The following is a 19,963-nucleotide window of genomic DNA, read 5'->3' as shown; positions in this document are numbered from 1 at the left end:
CGGGTTTTCTTCTTCCTTTGCAGCTTTCATCTAACATGGACTTTGATTTCTGATGAAATGCTTACCTTTATATAGAGACATAATTCAGTCATTTAATCATTAGCAGCAAGGCAAGGATTTTACACTGGGTGTAATATAAATAGTAAGTCACTGCAGTGCACTCAAGTCTTCACAATAAATATTCCCCTTGGCTCAAAACGGGATTGTCAAGTTTCTTGTGTAGATATGTAAGGACATGCGGGTGGGAGTATTATGAGCATGTAATCCTTAACATATAGGAAAAACATACGCATTATCATAACACATAAAAAGGATAGTTTACCCAAAAATCTAAATTTTGACATTTACTAAAATAAATATTTTGAGAAATGAGAAAAATGGAAGTCAATGGTAACAAAAGCTAACAAAGTAAGTCATACAGGTATAAAATGAAATGAGGGTAAGTAAATGATGACAGATTTTTAATTTGAGGGAACTATCCCTTTAACATTTGATTATTCAAAATGATGTCACCACAGATTAAAATGTAGCAAATGTTTAATTTATTTATCAGTTTTTATTAGTCACATTCATTAATTTTACAACTAATTTGCATTTAAAATTAGATGTTAAAACACGTTTACTAGTGTTAAATTGACTTTTAATAATGCTCCTTTTGCATTCAAACCTTATTTATATATAAAAAAAATGTAAATTACATGTTTTAAATGATGATAATCGTTTGCAGTAGTAAACAAATACAATTCAGCTACAAAGCTCTCATTTTAACACTGGTTGGTTTAGTCATTCATCTTTTCATTGTTTCTTTAATGGCAGTACATTGATTAATTATTCAGTATTTCCAGCATTGAAGCTAAAAAAAAAAAAAAAAAAAAGTGTAAATTCTGCTAAATGAGTGGCACCTAACTGCAATGCAAAAATGGTGACTGTTATAAAAAGGTTTCTTCGACCAAAATCACACAATTGATTGAGCCATTGCTTCTATGTGGGCCAAACACAGTTGAATGCTGAGAAACAGTTTTACACTGCTTTAAAGATGTCATCCTATTAACATCACATTTAACAGGAGGTGTATTTTAAAATCACACACATCATTTTGAAGATCTTCTATAATCAAATGTTAGCAAACACCTGTTTTGTTTACAGCCTTTTGATTTAATAGTTCACCCAAAATGCAATTATTAATTCTTCTTTCAGATGAATTCAGAGTAATATTAAAAAAATGTCCTTTTGATTTTTGGGTGAACTATCCCTTTAAGAAACTGTTGGTGAGCTTCTCTTCCTCTAGGCCTTCAAAGCATTGAGAATGGCCTTCAGAATGGCAGCCACTGCTACGGCACCAGGGTCAGGCAGGGTCAAATGTTGAGATGCAATGTAGCTGGCACGTCCAGCCCTTGCAGTGAGATTGCGGGTAGACTCTGCTCCCAAATCTGCTTTCTGTTACAGATAAGCAAGAGGGCAATATTATAGATGCAAGAAATTATGAGAACACAGGAAAGCTAAACATGGCTAAAGTGGTAGTCCATACCTGCACTGCTGATTGTAGTATAGCTATGTGACCATCAGGAGGCGCTGTGGAAAGCTTCATCAGCTCTTCCACAGCAGGGCACAGGGCATCAAGCTAAAAGATAACACACAGGGTCAGTTTTATTAATAATTGCAAGTATCAAAGGCTTGATATAATGATGGTACAAGGATAAAACATGCAGGTTAATTATTTAAAAAACACAGCTCAAGTAGAATTTCATTGGTGTCAGGGATCAATCATTGATATTCATTAAATAAACAGAAGCATTGATCAATATAAACAGTTATCCAATAAACTTATCATTATTAAATACTTAAATATAGTATTAAATATAAACAGGGAACTACACCACTGTTCAAAGGTCTGGGGCCAGTATGATTTTTTTTTAAAAGAAATTAATACTTTTATTCAGCAAGGACTTATACTTTGTTTTAAAATATTGTTTAAATTAATGCTGTTCTTTTAAAATTTATACTCAAAGAATCCTGAAAAAACCCTGCTGTTTCCACAAAAAAAATAAAAATAAAAAATATATAAATATATATATGAACATTAAATCAGCATATTAGAATGATATTAGAATGATTTCTGAAGAATAATGTGACACTGAAGACTGGAGTAATGATGCTGAAAATTCAACTTTGTGGCACAGGAATAAATTCCATTTTAAAATATATTAGTATAGAAAACGGTTCTTTTTAATTGTAAAAATTAATAAATAAAATAAAAAATAAAAATAATAAATTAAATAAAAACATTACCGTTTTGTATTTTTCTGCACAGTATTTTTATCAAATAAATGCAGCCTACTTTTAAACAGTAATGTAATTCATGCATATGTTAGCTAATCTACATTTACAAACTCAAGAATATAGATTATCGGTTTGTGTAAACAGTTACAACAACTAGAATATGACTATTAATTCATGTCTCAATCATACCATGGTCCGATCCCCTGGTTCAGCACCTCCATACCTGTTAGAAAACAAGGAAATATTTACAAAGTTTACAGTTTGGCACATTTTATACTGAGAATAACAAAGTATAAAGGAAAACAATTCAGACTCAGTGTGTTCAGCTAATACTTGTGTCACTGACCTCTTCATGGCCTCTGTGCCAGCATACAATGCCTTTGCCCAAGCTGCACCATCACAGTTTTGCTTGAGATGAGGAGCAGCCGCAGACAAAAAGAGGCAGTATAACTGTGAAGAAAAAGATTAAGGGTCATTTGATCATTTCATGAGAAAAACAATTTTGTTTCCAGATTTTTAGAGTACCTAATCAGCTCAAGCATTGGTTTAGTGAATCTAGTGTTTGAATCTGATATACATTCACATACCGCCCCTGATGATCCTCCCATCCTTTCCTGGACCAGCAGAGCAAGATCTGCTAGAAGCTGGCCAAGGTTCCCAGGGATTCTGCTAGTCTGGAGCCACTCCTGAATGGCTAACGTGAGCAACATTGTTAGAGCAAGTAAAACATTTTTTAAAAGCATAATACATATGCACAAAATTAAGAAATAAGTTGGTTTAAATTATATATGCATTGTTTGAATGTTTGAAATGTTTCACCATTAGCTACGAGAGCATGCGTGTTCCCACAATCTCCATCTCCTGCTGCACGGTCCAAAGCATTGAGTTCCTCTTGGTGCTGGAGGAGGATCTTGCACACGGACTCCAAAGCTAATCGAATGACAGAAGACAGCGAACCTGTGGAGAAACACCACTGTGTTGATGAAGTGCTTCAGGTACTTCAGTAAAAATATACACTACCTTTCAAATGTTTAAAGTCAGTAAGATTTTTTTTTTAAAGAAATGAATCATTTTATTCAGCAAGAAAGCATTACATTAATCGAAGTGACAGTAAAGACATTTATAATGTTATAAAAGATTTACATTTTAACCTGTTACCCTGCGCCCCTATTTTTGAGCATTTTGTAAAAAACGATATAACCAAATAAAAATGTCTGTAGCTCTTGAACCCTAAGGTCTATATTTAAAAATCTGGTGTTGTTTGAAACTAGACACTTGATCCTTTGTTACTCTAGAGTCATAATAACTCAAAATTAGTATAGCAATAGAGTAAAACAAGGTAAAATATACATGAAATTGACTCGCGATATGTTTTAATGAAGCTCACTAAGGGAAAAATGGATGAGACTTTCATGCCAAAGGCCTGAAAACACCATAAAGATAAAGCTGAACATCTGACCATGTTTTGATTCAAATTTGAGGATGATACTCCCAAAAATGTAGTTTCTGTAAGCTTTTATTTAAAAAAAATCTAGGCGTCCTTTCAAAAAAGCCATTTGGAGACCCCAAATAGACACTTTGTAAACAAATGTCCAAATGAGTCAAAACTACATAATACATATATGTATATCAATTCAGAACTGCTCTGCCCACCAAAACACACAATAAAAAACTATTTCTGAACAGCATTTGTAGTGCTGACTCATTTAGTCATTTGGTTAGTCTACAAATGGCATTTTTGAAAAAAAACGCCTAAATATTTCCTGAAATAAAATATGAAATAATACATTTTTTATAGGTAAAGACTTACAGAAAGTACATCTTTATGGTATTTCATTTCAAGAAAAGCTTTGGAAAAGTCATTTGGATATTTTATTTCAAGAAAAGTCTAGGAATCCTTTCAAAAATGCTATTTAGAGACTCCATAAGACACTGCATATTACATATGTATATCAATTCAGAACTGCTCTACCAATGAAACCACAAAAAAACACAAAACTATTTCAGAATTTGAACATAACTAAACAGTCTTTATTCTGAACAATTCCAATAATGAAAACAGTGAACCAAAACAGATTTGATCATTTTTGAACTAGTGAAAACACAAAACATGCAAAATACATTGTTTTTACAACATTTGTATTTTTTATTTATTTTATATGGTGAATATTATGAATATTACTATTTTACTAATATAGTAATAGATTACTATTACTAATATTACTAAATAATAAAAAAAAAAAAACTATTTACAGTATTTACAGTGGAGGAAGACGCTCTAGCAGCCACTAAAATGGTTTTTTTTCTGACCATCTGGATTCACCAGACCTCTGAAAAGACAGGGAAGAGTGAGAGAAAAAGAGTGAGAAAGTGTGTAAGCAAAACAAATCAAACTTGCAACACTGTTTACATTTTGTACACACACACACACACGCGCGCACGCACACACACACACAATAACCGGGACATACCCACAAACAAACACACCCACCCACCCACACGAACAAAACTCATGTAATCCCCTCATATTATCCCTCTCCGTTGTCATTTTTAGAATCTAAAACAGCTAACATGAAACAAAAGCTGCAAATACATGATAAAGACACATAAACATTCAAGAGGAGGGTGGAGACACTTACGTGCTAATGCTATCCACGCTTCCCAGCGATCTCAGCGCGTATTCGGCTACTAAATTAGCCATTTTTCTCCCCACGTCCTCCAAAACACCACCAAACGCCACAGAAACACTTCTCAAGTCGAAGATCCACGATGGAGAGATTCAGATGTGAGCTTTGGACAACATCTGTTCGCTGATAGCCAGTCTGTGTAGCGCTGCGACGCCATTATCTGTACGCTTCATGCGTAACCCGAGAGCGCACGAAAACACACGGACAATACGCCGAGCTATTCTCTAAACAATCTTACGTAAACTATTCAAACTGTCAATCACTTTAAACGTCCTTGTGGTTGGCTAACACTTCCATCCATCAAAACTGTGCTGGCGAGGCATTGGCTGGCTTCAAACACCCCTATTGTGATGTGTCCGGATTGACACCTCGCTGACCCATTCACGGACGCGCTTACTGTCCCGGGTTATAACAGCTCCTGCGATTGAAGGAGAGAGACGAGGGAGGGCTATTCTTACTCGGAAGAGACGATTCTGCTGGAAATAGATGGCGTTTCAAAGCTGGAATACGAATTATAATCGATATTTATTGGAAAATGGACGCTATCGATAACTATAACTCGAATCGCTTATGTAAACAAAGGAGGATCTATCGTGTTTTCCCCTATTTTTTCGTTGTTTTGGATTAAAAAGTGGATGCATTTTGAAGAGTGGACCCTTCTCTTGAAATGTATGCTGGTGTGTCTTGGAATAGTCTGAGCTGACCAGCGCTATTGGCGATCAAACGTGAGTACTGCGGTTCGCTTTGTTCATTTTAAATGGCCGGTCTTTCAGCATTTCTGTTAACCCTTTCCTCTCTGGTGTATTGATTTCAAAAACAAGCTCACATCGTTAATCTTGAGTGTTTTAGCTTTCAAATGATATATAGTTAATGATAATTGATTGAATATTGTTCTAAAACAAAGGTAATAAAAAGTCCGACCACGCCCGACCACGCCCTTCCGGCCCGCCCGCGGGCCGATGCGGGTTAACAGGTTAATTAAATGCTGTTCTTTTGAGATTTCTATTCACCAGAGAATCCTAATTCAGCTTAAGGAATAAATGACATTTTAAAATATATTCAAATAGAAATCTCGTTAAACTATTTACTTTAAATCGTAATAATATTTCACAATATTTTCGTTTTTGCTGTATTTCTGATTAAGTAAATGCAGCCTTGGTGAGCATAAAAGACTTCTTCCAAAAAAAAAAAAAAAAAAACTTACCAACCACAAACTTTTAAAAGGGATATTATTTGTCCTAAAATATTTAACTATGTTAATTTGTTTTATTCCAAATATTAGATTTTTATTATTCATGAAATAATAAGGTTTAAAATACATATTTAAATCCTGAATTACATTACAGGAAATACAAATAAACTGAGGCACATATGTCTAAAATTTGAACAGTGTATATTTTGATTGTCTCTCTGTCTCTTCTCTACCTTCAGTAAAATTATCCGAAGCTGCAGCAAGTTTTTCTTCAGGTTCCATGAACAGGTTCCTCCCACTCACAGAGGTTGTACTGAGGTTAGGCCAGGCCGGGGCTGTGGTTTTAGCATCTGAGAAACACAAATCAGAGACACTTCACTACAAATATATTCACTACATATTCATTTATTTTAAATGTATTTTAAATAGAGAGTGTGCAGTGAAACTTTGTCCATGTTTTTATATTATAATTTATAATTTTTAGTTATAAGTCAAAATTACTCTCTTTTTTTTTAGAAAATAAACTAATGTTCCCGATCTCAAAGTAAGTATGCTTGTAAAATTGATTTTAAACAGAACGCACCAAACAATCTGAGCATCTCTTCATCGACCTTCATTAAAGAAAGAGACATTCCCGCCATCTCCAGAGATGTCATAAATGATCCAGACATCACCCTAACAACCAGCACACCCCGCTCCTCTAAAAATTACAAACACTGAAACATTATTTATTCTATTCATGCAAAAAAAAGTATGTAAAGCTGAATGCTGCAAATCTAGTATATGATTTAGAATGTGTTGAGCTACATGAGACTCACCTAGGCAGTGTACAGCTGCTTTAGAAACCACAGCTATTTCCAAACACGAGAGAGCACCAAGATTATTCACACACAGCACCACCTTGTCTCCTGTTAGATAAATACAGGTTTAAATACATTTATGTACATACACTCCTTCAGAATCAACCCTGTGCTGACCAGTTACACCTCTTACCTGATTTCAGGGACAGATGTGATTTGTTCGAAGAATCAGTCATGTGACTTATTATAGTTTTCACAACTTCATCTGCAGAGGCCACCTGTAAAAAAAAAAAAAAAGAAAATCAAAACCATCAATCTCAAAGGACCATATATTGCTTTTCATTGTAGAGATTATCGGAACGTTAAAAAAAGACTCACTTTTGTTCTCTTAATACCTGGTTCTCCATGGATCCCTTTACAAATAAATACGCAGTGTAAATTTTAATGTACAACTATGATATATTAATGCTTTTATTCAGCATTAAATTAATCAAAATTTACAGTAAAGAGATTTATAACACTGGATTTCTAGTTCAGATAAATTCTGTTCTTTAAATTCATCAAAACATTCTGATGGTTTCCACAAAAATATCAAGCAGCACAAATATAATAATGTTTATTGAGCACCAAATCAGCATATAGGGGATCATGTGACACTGAAGACTGGAGAAATGACCGCTGAAAATTCAGCTTTGCCATCACAGGATTTCAAATATTAAAACGGATAAAAATGGATAACAGTTATATTAAATTGAAACAATATTACTGTTTGTACTGTATTTTTGATCAAATAAATTCAGCCTTAGTGAGCATAAGAAAGTTTTTTCAAAAACATAAAAAAAAAATATATGTATACTTACTTACTGCTACATAAAATAATTAGTTATTTTTACACTTTAGTTATAAATCTATCCTACCCAGTCCCAGCTCCATCTCTCCTGGAGGAAGCTGGAAAGATGGAAGGCATCCAGGCACACTGCATGGAGATAGACTAACACCCAATGTACCTGTTATAACACCAAAACATTTTGTAAATAGGACAGTGGCTGTACTTCCACACTGAAAACAAATTTAATGCAGGACTGCAACATGTAAGCTAAACAACCCAGATAGTGCTACGCTGGCCTTTCTCACCAATATTTTTTGTTGCTTCGTTCACCCGTGCAACAATTTCATCCAATGGGCAACCTTTCTCTGCCAGAGCTCCAGCTATCTAAAAATAAAACCACCATTCATTAAAGGAAAAAAATGGTTTGATCAACAATAACTATTCATTAATGTTGCTACTCAAACTTATTATGGTACCTTATGAACGAACACTGTTCCACACAAGCCTCTCCTGCCAGCCTTGCTGGGCTGAGCGAAGGCACAGTCATCAGCCACAATCACCATGTCCACCCGAGCGCCCTGTGACCGGGCCTGCTCGACAGCTATGCCAAAGTTTAGGCGGTCACCCGTGTAGTTCTTCACGATGAGCAGGACTCCCGAAGCGCCTCCCTTCCACAGAGACAGAATAGCAGCCAGCACACTGCCTGGAGGAGGAGATGCAAATACTGCTCCCGCCACAGCCCCAGACAGCATTCCCACGCCAATATAACCTGAACGAGAGTGAGATTCATTAAACGTCATATTAGCTCGAAATAGCCGAGCATGGTGCTAGCAACACCAAGGTCATGGGTTCAGTTCCCAGGGAATGCATTAACTGTTAAAACTGTTCAGTGGTGGCCAAAATTATTAGAACACTAGAATTTTCACCAGCTAAAAAATAGTTTTAAATCAGTTATTTCTATCTTTTGCTGTAGTGTGTCAGTAGGAAATATCAGTTTACATTTCCAAACATTCATTTTTCCATTAATTGTAATAATCCAGTGAAATTTGTGTTTGCGCAACAGCCAGTGCTCTTATCTGATCATCATCCTGTCTGTCTGGAATGACATGAAGAAACAGAACAAACTGAGACAGCCTCAATCCAGAAGAACTGTGGCGACGTCTCTAAGATGCTTCAAGAGTCTTACCTGCAACGCTACCTGAAAAACTATACACAAGTGAACCATGGGCAAAAGCTGCTTTTTACACAAAGGATGGTCACACCAAAATGTTGATTTAAGTTAATTGATAAAGAAAATCTATTTATGACATTATTTTTGACAGCATCCTTATTTTACAGCATTTTTACACAAGTGCTTAAAACTTTTAACAGTACTGTAGCTTTGCAGAAAGGTCTCTTGAAGCATCTTGAAGCATGACGTCGCCACATTTCTTCTGGATTGAGTCTGTCTCAGTTTGTTCTGTTTCTTCATATCATTCCAGACAGACTGGATAATGATCAGATCAGATCCCTGTGTGGACCACTGGCTGTTGTGCAAACAAAAATCTCACTGGATTATTACAATTAATGGCAAAATGAATGCTTGGAAATGTAAACTGATATTTCCGACTAACACACTACAGCAAAAGAGAGAAGTAACGGTTTAAAAAAAATTGGGCTGGTGAAAATACTAGTGCGCTAATCATTTTAGCCAACACCGTATACTGATCCACATATTTTATGTGTAAAAATGTAGATCATTTGAAAGTGGCCCTTTTCCAGATGGACACTTCACGTGCACTTGAGAGGGCTCACTGTGCATATGAGACAGAGCCAGCAGAGGGAGGGGCTGGTGTATCACGCATTACCTGCATGCGCCGGTTCATGGCCAGATCCTCCTCCGGACAGGAGCGCTACCTTTCCCTTAATGCTCTCCATATCCGACCGCAGCACAACTCTGTGCCCCCGGAGCAGCGCCAGACCCCCGTTACTCCTGACGAGACCCTCCAAAGCCTCATCCACACACTTGTCAATCGAGTTCAATAATTTCCTCCGCACCTGCTCCGACCATGTAAAAAATAATACATTTCAAACCTTTGCTTATATGTCACTGTTCAGCAGTTACACACCGTTTTAAAATCATCACAGAGACAAAACCGCAGAATATGTGCTCTTCGCAGTCAACACGCTGAAAGATTCCTGCAGGAGAAACCGCTACATAGCCTACCTCCATAATAACCTTCGTCCTTTGGCTTTGATCACTTCCGCAAACAAGGCTCTTCTTCTTCTTCTTCTTTTAGGATTTAATGGCGGTTGGCAAACCAACTTAAAAGGTGCATTCCCGCCACCTACTGGAAAGGAGTGTGAAGCGCACAATGAATAGGAAGTTTAGAAACAAAAACCTACTTATTCAAAAAAATAAAAAACCAAGAGAAACCGGTATCCTATATCCTATTGATCAATCCTGTTTCCTTTAAATAAACAACTAATTCGCAATATATTCTTGATTGATTATGTCCATCACCTAACAAAACCGGGATTGACAAATCATTTATTTCCAAATATTTTAAAGCTTGACTTAGTTGGAAACAACAGGATTGATGCATTTTGATGTTTATGCATCTTAATGTGTATATTTATTAATTCCAGACTTAAATGCAATTTAATTCTAATACAATTAAATAAAATAAATATACAATCTTAAAAATAAAGGTGCTTCAAAAGGTTCTTCAAACGATGCCATAAAAGAACCATTTTTGGTTCCACAAAGAACCATTCAGTCAAAGGTTCTTTAAAAAACCATCTCTTTCTTTCCTTTTTTTAATCTGAAGAACCTTTCACCACAAATAACCTTTTGTGAAACAGAAAGTTTCTTTAGATGTTTAAGGTTCTTTATGGAACCATTTAGACAAAACGGTTCTTCTATGGCATCATGAAGCACCTTTATTTTTAAGAGTGTAGAAATTCCTGCTGTTCGTTTTTTTTCTTCTTCAATTTTTAACAATAGTGTTAAAGCAACCTTGATAGGAAAATGATTGGGAGAGACCATGGTTACAAAACCCGACCCAGAATTGACCTTGCATCTGAGAGCCACTGCGCTTTCTACAAGGATGTGGCTTCAACATTTTGTGTTGTTTTAATAAGAACCGTTTTGATGCATGAAAATTTACCATGCTTGGACAGATAGAGGAGAGGCTGTATTACACTACATTGCTGTAATAACCATATATTAATGCCCAGCAGTACACAGTAAGCATTAATAGTAATATTATTCTTAATACTGAAAAGCAACAAATCAAAGCCATATGGAACAGATATGCAAACTAGAAAGCCAGTGATGATTAGAAGTGCCCTTTTTTTCTGATGGTACTTCCCTTCCTTCTGTGTTTCACCAGGACTTGGTCTCAACAGGACCTTAAGCACTCCTAGACTACAAGCTGTGATCATCAACAGGCTGATTGCTAGAGACAAAATGTAGATGTCACTCGCGTGTCGTGTATAGACAGAAACTGCAAGTCCTCCATAAGACAAAGTCAGCAGCCAGACCAAACCAGCACCAATATACCTGTGCTTCACTGTGGCTTGATTGCGGTAGATCACTGGATGAACCACGGCTATGTAGCGCTCAACACAAATCAAGGAATTTACATTTAGTCATTTGGCAGATGCTTTTATCCAAAGCGACTTACAATTGGGGAATACAAAAAGCGATTAATCTTGAAGAGGCAATCAGACAGAGGAAGTGCTCTTAACACCAAGTCTCAGTCATTGTTCAAATAAGTACAAGCTAGTAAGCGGAGAGAAAGAGAGGGAAAGTTTTTTTGTTTTTTTTGAGTTTAGGTTGAAGTCAAGTACTGCCGAAAGAGATGAGTTTTCAGTTATTGCTTGAATATTGCCAGGGATCCGGCGTTCCGGATAGGGGTGGGAAGATTATTCCACCAGCCAGGAATGGTGAACGAGAATGTTCTGGAGAGTGATTTTGAGCCTCTCTGTGATGGTACCACAAGGCGTCGCTCACTAGCAGATCTCAAACTTCTGGAGGGGATGTGGGTTCGTAATAGTGAGTGGAAGTAGGAGGGTGCTGAGCCTGTGGTAGTTCTGTACGCAAGCATCAGTGTCTTGAACTTGATGCGAGCTGCCACTGGTAGCCAGTGCAAGGAGATGAAGAGAGGTGTAACATGCGCTCTTTTGGGCTCGTTGAAGATCAGTCGTGCCGCTGCATTCTGAATCATTTGTAGAGGTTTGATTGTGTTTGATGGCAGACCAGCCAGAAGAGCATTGCAGTAGTCCAGTCTAGAAACAACGAGGGCCTGGACAAGAAGTTGCGCAGCATGCTCTGTCAGAAAGGGCCTGATCTTTCTGATGTTGTGTAGTGCAAACCTGCAGGATCGAGCAGTCTTTGCAATGTGCTCTTTGAAGGTCAGCTGGTCATCAAAGATTACACCAAGATTTCTGACCGAAGTTGATGGGGTAATCATTGATGAGCCTAACTGAATCGTGAAGTCATGCTGTAGAGTCGGAGTGGCAGGGAAGACCAGAAGTTCCGTCTTTGCCAGGTTGAGCTGTAGGTGATGTTCTTTCATCCATGCCGAGATGTCCGCCAGGCAGCCTGAGATCCGTGCAGCTACCGTTGGGTCATCTGGTTGAAAAGAGAGATAGAGCTGTGTGTCATCGGCATAGCAGTGATAGGAGAAGCCATGTGCATGTATGATGGGACCCAGCGATGTAGTGTATGTGGAGAAGAGGAGGGGTCCAAGAACCGATCCCTGAGGAACTCCAGTGACCAGTTGATGTGGTTTGGATGCCTCCCCTCCCCAGGCCACCCTGAAGGATCTACCGGTGAGATAGGATTCAAACCAGCGAAGTGGAATCCCAGTGATTCCCAGTGATGAGAGTGTAGACAGGAGAATCTGATGATTGACAGTGTCAAAAGCAGCAGAGAGATCCAGCAGAATGAGGACTGACGATTTGGAATCAGCCTTTGCAGTTCGCAGGGCTTCAGTGACTGAGAGTAGCGCAGTCTCTGTTGAATGGCCACTCCTGAAACCTGACTGTTTAGCATCCAGTTTGTTGTACTGTGAAAGAAACCGTGAGAGCTGGTTGAAGACAACTCGTTCGAGTGTTTTCCCTACGAATGGAAGGAGAGAGACAGGTCTGTAGTTATCTAAAAGAGAAGTGTTTAATGTAGGTTTTTTGAGCAGTGGGGTTACCCGAGCCTGCTTGAATGCTGTGGGGAAGATGCCTGTGAGGAGAGATGTGTTGATAATGTGTGTGAGTGCTGGTAAGAGTGTGGGAGAGATTGTTTGGAGAAGGTGTGAGGGGATCGGGTCGAGAGGACATGTTGTAGGATGGCTGGAGAGGAGAAGTTTGGATACTTCTGCCTCGGTGAGGGGACAGAAGGAGAAGATGGGAGTTAGAGCAGTGGATGTGGTTGAATTCATGAAGGGACGTCCAACCAGGTTGCATCCAGAAAAGAACATAGTAAAGAGCAATGTTTCTTGACTGTTAAAAGCAAAAGCAGCAATAGTTAAAGAATAAAGTATGGTCGCAAGACACTCTAGTGCAGACAGGATCATTGTAAAGATTTCTGACGCTGCCAGACATCCTGTTTTTCTAATTTTACTCATGCCCAGCCAGAGGATCCAGATTTGGATGGGCAGTTGGACAGTGTAGTCCAGTGCTATTATAGAAATTTGAACTGAAATCCCTGCGTAAGAGTCTTTGCATGAGACAAAGAGAGGATGTTTGGTTCTCTGAGAGAGTGCTGTTCATGTTTCCTTTCAAGATGTCAAGTGTCTAAAAACATGAAAAACATCAAATACAATACAATGGTACAGTGAAAATACTTTTGAAAACTAAACAAGGCTCCTTATTCTCTGTGGTGATTGTGAATAAATGTAACCAAGTAAATTAAACTGACCTGATTATGGAGAGACAACCATCAGAGTTGTTCCAGTGTTGTTCCTGCGGTTGGTTTTATATTTCTGCATTTGTATGTGTAAGTTTGATTAATGAATGGAAAATATGCAAATATGAAATGAAAGACAGCATTTGTGAGTTTTTGAGTTTGTGTTCAAACTTTTAAAAATATCAAAATAGGAAGTGAACTGATCTTGCAGCATTTGAATGTAAATTTCATATTTAATGCTCTGATTTCTAAATTTGATGATAATAGTGTTGATGTGTATTACTCTAATTAATTAAAGTCATCAGGATTTCAAATGAAAATGTATATGAAGTATTATAGGGAAAGTCTGTATGTACTGCGTCTAGTCACCTTTCTCACCTTTTTGGCTTGAATTCGTTTACAATAATTTTGGTCCTCCTGTCAAACATTTCATATACCACATAAATACAATTTAATTCTTATACTATTAAACATAAGATTGATTTGATTGGCTGGAGCTAAACTCTGCATGATAATCATCATCCAGACCTGAAATTGCTCCTAATCTTAGGTCCTTTACTGCTTGTTTTAACATTTTTACCATTTTTAATTGCCCTCATAAGTACTTTTTTTGGTCTGGCAGTGTGACAATATTTTATAAAAGTACAAATACTGTATTATACAAGTTCATATAAAATTATAATTTAATAAAAATGAAAACATTTTGTGATAGAGTATATCATGTTTGATTGCGCCTTATTGGTTACATATACATTGTCCAGATTATCTACAGTACTTGCATTCAATGCAAACAATTGTTAGGAGCAGTCATCTCAAAGGCTAAATGTGTCCTATGACCTGAATTCACCCTATTTACACATCTTTACAAATCATTTATAAATCATGTGTTCATGTTTTTACAATTCCCAATCTAGAGTTTAAACTATCTATTATTTGTAAATATTTATAAAAATAAATATACTAATCATTTAATATCTTTATGGTCAATGGACTTTTAGCTGCTGTAGCAATGTTTGGTTAGTTAAGTTTAGTTAAATGCTTGCTAAAAACATAACACGTGTTGTAATTTGGGTGCAAAATATGTTTGAATTGCCACAACACTTATTTAGCATACTACTTTATGTCATTAGGATACAGGATATTCCTTGAATCATACATCAACAGGAGAAAACAAATCAGTTTTTCAAGAAAATACTTTCAAAACAATGTAATATAAACAGATCGAACTGTGTGCCCTTATAGTTATCAAACTGACCCCTCTACACTTCTGACACCTTAATTAACCCTTAAACCGACCCATACCCTCAAACCTGTCCCTAACCCTACCCATACTACACCTCAATATCAACAAAAGTGTTGTGCATCAACAAAACAATTTAAGCTTTGTATAACATCTGTTAATATTATTTGTAGATTTTCAAGTGCATGATCATATGATATGAAAGTTTAAGGACATTTGTAAGTGTTTTAATTTACATGAAGTAATCATCTGTTAATCATTAGATAATGTTTGTAAGTAAATATTAACTAGCACATTATCTCTTGTTTATAGCTATTTGAATGTATAAGTGATCTGTTAAGCATTATATAACATTTGTTAATGATTTGGTAAAGAAAGTTATAATAAAGTGTACTGGTTGATGGTTACAAAACACAATCCAGAATTGAACTTACATTGTGTGAGACGTGATGATATACACATGACCACGGCTTCAACCTCTCTTGTTGTATTAACAAGAATCTTTTTTGATGCATGAAAACTTACCAAGCCTGGATAGATAGAGAGAAGGCTGTATTAAACCAGTTCCTTGAATTAACCACATATTGCTGCCCAACATCACACAGAAAGTCTTATAAGTGATGTATTTCTTCATACTGAAAACAAACATATCCATGCAAACTAGAATGCCAGTGATGATTACAAATGCCCTCTTTTTCTGATGGTGCATCCCTTCCTTCTGTGTTTCACCAGGACTTGGTCTCAGCAGGATCTTGAGCACTCCTATAGACTACAAGCTGTGATCAGCAATAGACTGATTGCTAGGGAGACAAGGTAGGCTGCGATGGGGGGATCTGGAAAGGTGAAAATAAGACAAAGTCAGCAGCCAGACCAGAGCAGCACCAATATATCTGTGCTTCACAAAGGCTGGGACGCGGTAGATCACCGGATGGGCCACGGCTATGTAGCGCTCAACACAAATCAAGCAATTCGTAAAGGGACGACCAACAATGTAGCTTCCAGAAAAGAACATAGCAAGGAGCAATGCGTATTGATAGTTAAGAGCGAAAGCAACAAGTGCAAACAGAAAAAGCAAGATAATTGCTTAATTTCTAGAGACAGGTTCGCTGTAAAGATATCTGAGGTTGCCAGATTCCCTCCTTTTCTAATGTTACTTGTACACAGCCAGAGGACCCAGGTGTGGATGGGCAGGAGGACCAGGCCCTGAAATGCTGTAACACTGAGTCCAATGAAGTTCCCTGGGTAAGAGTCTGTACATGTGAAAACAAGAGGAGATGTTTGGTTCGCTGAGTAAGTGGTGTTCATCTTGCTCTTCAGTTGAAACAACTACAAGTATCTAAACATGAAGAGCAATTGAAAATGAAATGAAGCGGTGCAATAAAGATTCATTTATAATGTATAAACAGAAGAAGGTACAGACTTTAGTGAAAAAGTGAACTGTTGGCAAAAGTGACAAATGCAGTTATTATATATTGTATACTGACCTAATGCTGGACAGATAACTATTAAAGTGGTTCCATAGTTTCCATATTATAATGTTTCACCTGGGTAAGCATTATAACAGCTGTGCGTCTGAGGATGAATTATACCTGGAAAATATGCAAATAGAAAGCAGCCCTTTAATGTTTTGTTGTTTTTAATAAAATGTTTACGTAGTTCCAAAATCTCTTCAAAAGAAGAGAAGCGATCTGATATTGTGACATTTTAATGTAAATTGCATGATTATTGACTTGCTTTTTTGTAATTATATAATTATTTCCTAAAACAGAGTATCTTTTTGCCTTTTATATTGTACTTTGTCACCTTTGGCTTGCTTAGTTGGGGTATAAAAACTAAAACTAAATAGACTGTTCAGTAAAATTGACAGCATTGACATCTATGAAATAAAAGAAAGATTTACTGCAGTTTTATATTCATCCATCTTACTGGTGTTTTCTATGCGTTTTGTTATTATCGAGTTAAAATGAATACACAGATATTCTGATGTTATTTGAATACCAAAGTAGTTACCAAAGATGTGTTTGTAAGGTAGCCTCTTGTACAGGAGCAAAAGTATTATACATAATATAATGATACTATGATACTGTCACGGTGCACACATACAAGGAGGACACAGGAACACGCAGATGAGGACGTAACCTCAAATAATAGTCTTTAATGAAGACATCAAGGCAGGGCAAGACAAGGCAGGGCTGACACAGACAGGAACACCGGGGAGTAACGAGTAGACCAGACGACATTACACTGAACAGACAGGACTATATACACAGGTAAATCATAGATAATGAGACGAACACGGCTGGATAAGAATTAACTGATTACATCAGACAAGGACAGGAAACAAACCAAATATGGACACATGAGGCAGGAACACGACAGAGGACTGACAGATACAAGTTCATTGGTATAGATGTATTGTAAATGTAGTTGAATGTTTATCACAAGATTTATATCACAAATACATCTTAATTTATGCACATACAGTTAATGATTTTTTATTTTTGACAGGTAGAGATAAGGTTGAACTGCAGCACTTGGCAAAAGGGTGCACCAACTTAAACCTAGAGCTAAACAATAAGTGTCATATGGAAGTTGATCCCTTAGTATAATAACACATGAGACTGTCCCATAGCCAAACACCAGTGTGATCAAGATGACTGTGACAGCTACAAAAGCTTTTCTCTTCAGTTGATATGCTCCTCCTTTCTCCTTTCCATCCCCTGGCTTGGGCCTCTTCAAAACCCACAAAATCATGAGAGAACAAGACGAACACACAACCAGCATTGCTAGAAACAGTCCTGTCTGAAATGTTGCTATTTTAGGGTAGGAAGCCATAATATACCATGCAAATAACAGGATTGACATCCAAACCAGCCCAATAAAGGACAGTTTAAGTTTAAGGGCTTTCATGTATTTTAGGTAAATCAGTGGATAGACCACAGCCAGGTAGCGCTCCACGCAGAAGTAGGTTTGAAAGAACGGTCTACCCACAATTAACATACTGGACAGGTAATTAGAAATAAGAATAATAACCTTCTCATTAAGGGTTGCACCTAACAGATAAGTAAGTAGGCTGGTGTTTCCTATGACCTCAGCAACAGACAGATTCAAAATGACAAAGTCTGAGGATGTAACACCTGAGGTTTTTCTTGCCAGCCACAGAATCCAGCCGTTCAGAGGCAGCATTAAAACAGCATTCATAATTATGGCGAAAACAATGAGAAAATGTCCTGGATAGGAGTCTGTGCACTCAAAAACACCAGAGCAGTTGCTTTCAGACTGGGAGGTGCAATTAGAAGAAAACTTAGTGTCATTCACTTCCATTTTTCCTCCAGTTTTCTTTTATATTCTGTATAGAATAAAGGTAAAATTATTTTACCAAAAACAATATCAGATCTATTATTATATAAAGCAAATACTTCTTTAATACCTTTCAGACATTATTAAAACATTTGGCTTTTGAAAGGGGGAAATCAAGACACATACTCACAGTTGCACTCATGAAGCCTGTGAGGATTTTGTCTTCATACTGTGTATTTTAATATGACAGCCCCTGCTTTCATCCTCAGAGGTGATATCGCCGGGACTGAAAATATTTATAAATATGTGGTTACAGGTGTCATACATTGCATCAGCAGTTTCTGTTGGCTAAACTGCTTTTCGAACCAAAGCACAAACAATAGAGGAATACTAGCTTCCAAAGTTTATGACTAAAAACCAATCAGTAAATGCCAGAAATGGCACTGTTTTGGGATTTATAGACACATTGTCATTTTGATATTTTCAATTCAAACATCATGGATGTTAGAGTTGACTGAATAAGAGTTACAGGTGAACTGTATAAGGATGTAACACCTGTGTGTAATCTGTATTTTTTCAGATTCTAAACATCAACATGAAGGAATTCAATTACACTAGTTTTTAAAAGTAGATGGGTTGTATATATAGAAATTGTCTGCGGGGTGCCAATAATCTGCATATATTGTGATTGGTTTTATAATGAGTATTCTGCCTAATGAAATTTTTTTTTTTGTATGATATTATTCATACAATTAAAATTTTTTATCATTTAATTGTCACTATTTACATAAAAAGAATGAAGCTGTTTTTGTACATATCACCTAAATAATAAGGAAAATAATAATTTGTGACTGTGATTTAAGATATTTAAAATTTGTGCAGATGTTTATGGTGTATAGAACACATAGAAGACACAAATGAGTTTGAATTACATTTACATTTACTGACAACTTACAAATGAGGAATACGATAAGTAAATTGTACTAAGGAGGCAGTAAGATGAGAAGTGCTAAAATACAAACTACCAAATATTTTCAAATGACCAAAGTTGTTTGGAGAGATACAAGCTTAGAATAGAGAGGAAAAAAGATAAAGTGAAAAATATTTATCAACAGAATGCAGTCAATTGCTCATGGAAACGATGAGTCATTCTGATATCTAAATAATGTAAACGTATTTAATCACAGAATAAACTACAGACATCTCTACATAAATAAGGTTAATGTATTTTGATGCATTGCAGCATGCCTACTTTTGACAGGTAGAGGTAAGGTTGAACTAGAGCGCTTGGGACAAGAGTCCACCAACTTAAACCTACAAGTACACAATAAGTATCATATGGAAGTTGATCCTTCAGTGTAATAGCACATGAGACTGTCCCATAGCCAAACACCAGTGTGATCAATATGACTGTGACGACTACAAAAGCCTTTCTCTCTTGTCGATATGCTCCTTCTTTCCCCTTCTGTCCGTCTGCTTGATTGTGCCTTTTCAAAACCCACAAAATCATGACAGAGCAAAATGTGCACACAACTAACATTGCTAGAAACAGTCCTGTGTAAAATTTTGGTATTTTAGGGAATGAATCCATAATAAACCAACCAAACATCAGGATTATCAACCAAACCAGTCCAACAAATAGCAGTTTAAGTTTTAATGCTTTAATGTATTTAAGGTAGACCAACGGATGGACCACCGCCAGGAATCGCTCCACACAGAAAAATGTTTGAAAGAGTGGTCGACCCATA

General features: G+C 36.7%; 1 protein-coding gene across 1 annotated transcript; it reads right to left on the bottom strand.

Moving 5' to 3' along the window:
• Positions 1 to 445: 445 nt before the first annotated feature.
• On the bottom strand, positions 446 to 10,049 carry tkfc (triokinase/FMN cyclase). Its single transcript, XM_079404801.1, has 16 exons — positions 9,995 to 10,049; positions 9,636 to 9,825; positions 8,265 to 8,557; positions 8,094 to 8,172; positions 7,877 to 7,966; positions 7,338 to 7,372; positions 7,153 to 7,237; positions 6,978 to 7,067; positions 6,743 to 6,859; positions 6,393 to 6,509; positions 3,100 to 3,237; positions 2,868 to 2,974; positions 2,627 to 2,730; positions 2,470 to 2,503; positions 1,529 to 1,621; positions 446 to 1,437 (listed from the first exon to the last, which is right to left on the bottom strand). The coding sequence occupies exons 1-16, from the start codon at positions 9,998 to 10,000 to the stop codon at positions 1,285 to 1,287; spliced, it is 1,731 nt and encodes a 576-aa protein (XP_079260927.1). The 5' UTR covers positions 10,001 to 10,049; the 3' UTR covers positions 446 to 1,284.
• Between the last annotated feature and the right edge of the window lie 9,914 nt (positions 10,050 to 19,963).

Source organism: Barbus barbus (genome assembly GCF_936440315.1).
Source record: "Barbus barbus genome assembly, chromosome: 1".
In the NCBI taxonomy this organism is placed as follows: domain Eukaryota; kingdom Metazoa; phylum Chordata; class Actinopteri; order Cypriniformes; family Cyprinidae; genus Barbus; species Barbus barbus.
Note: the sequence above shows the minus strand (reverse complement) of the source record. Positions and strands in the feature narration are given on the sequence as shown.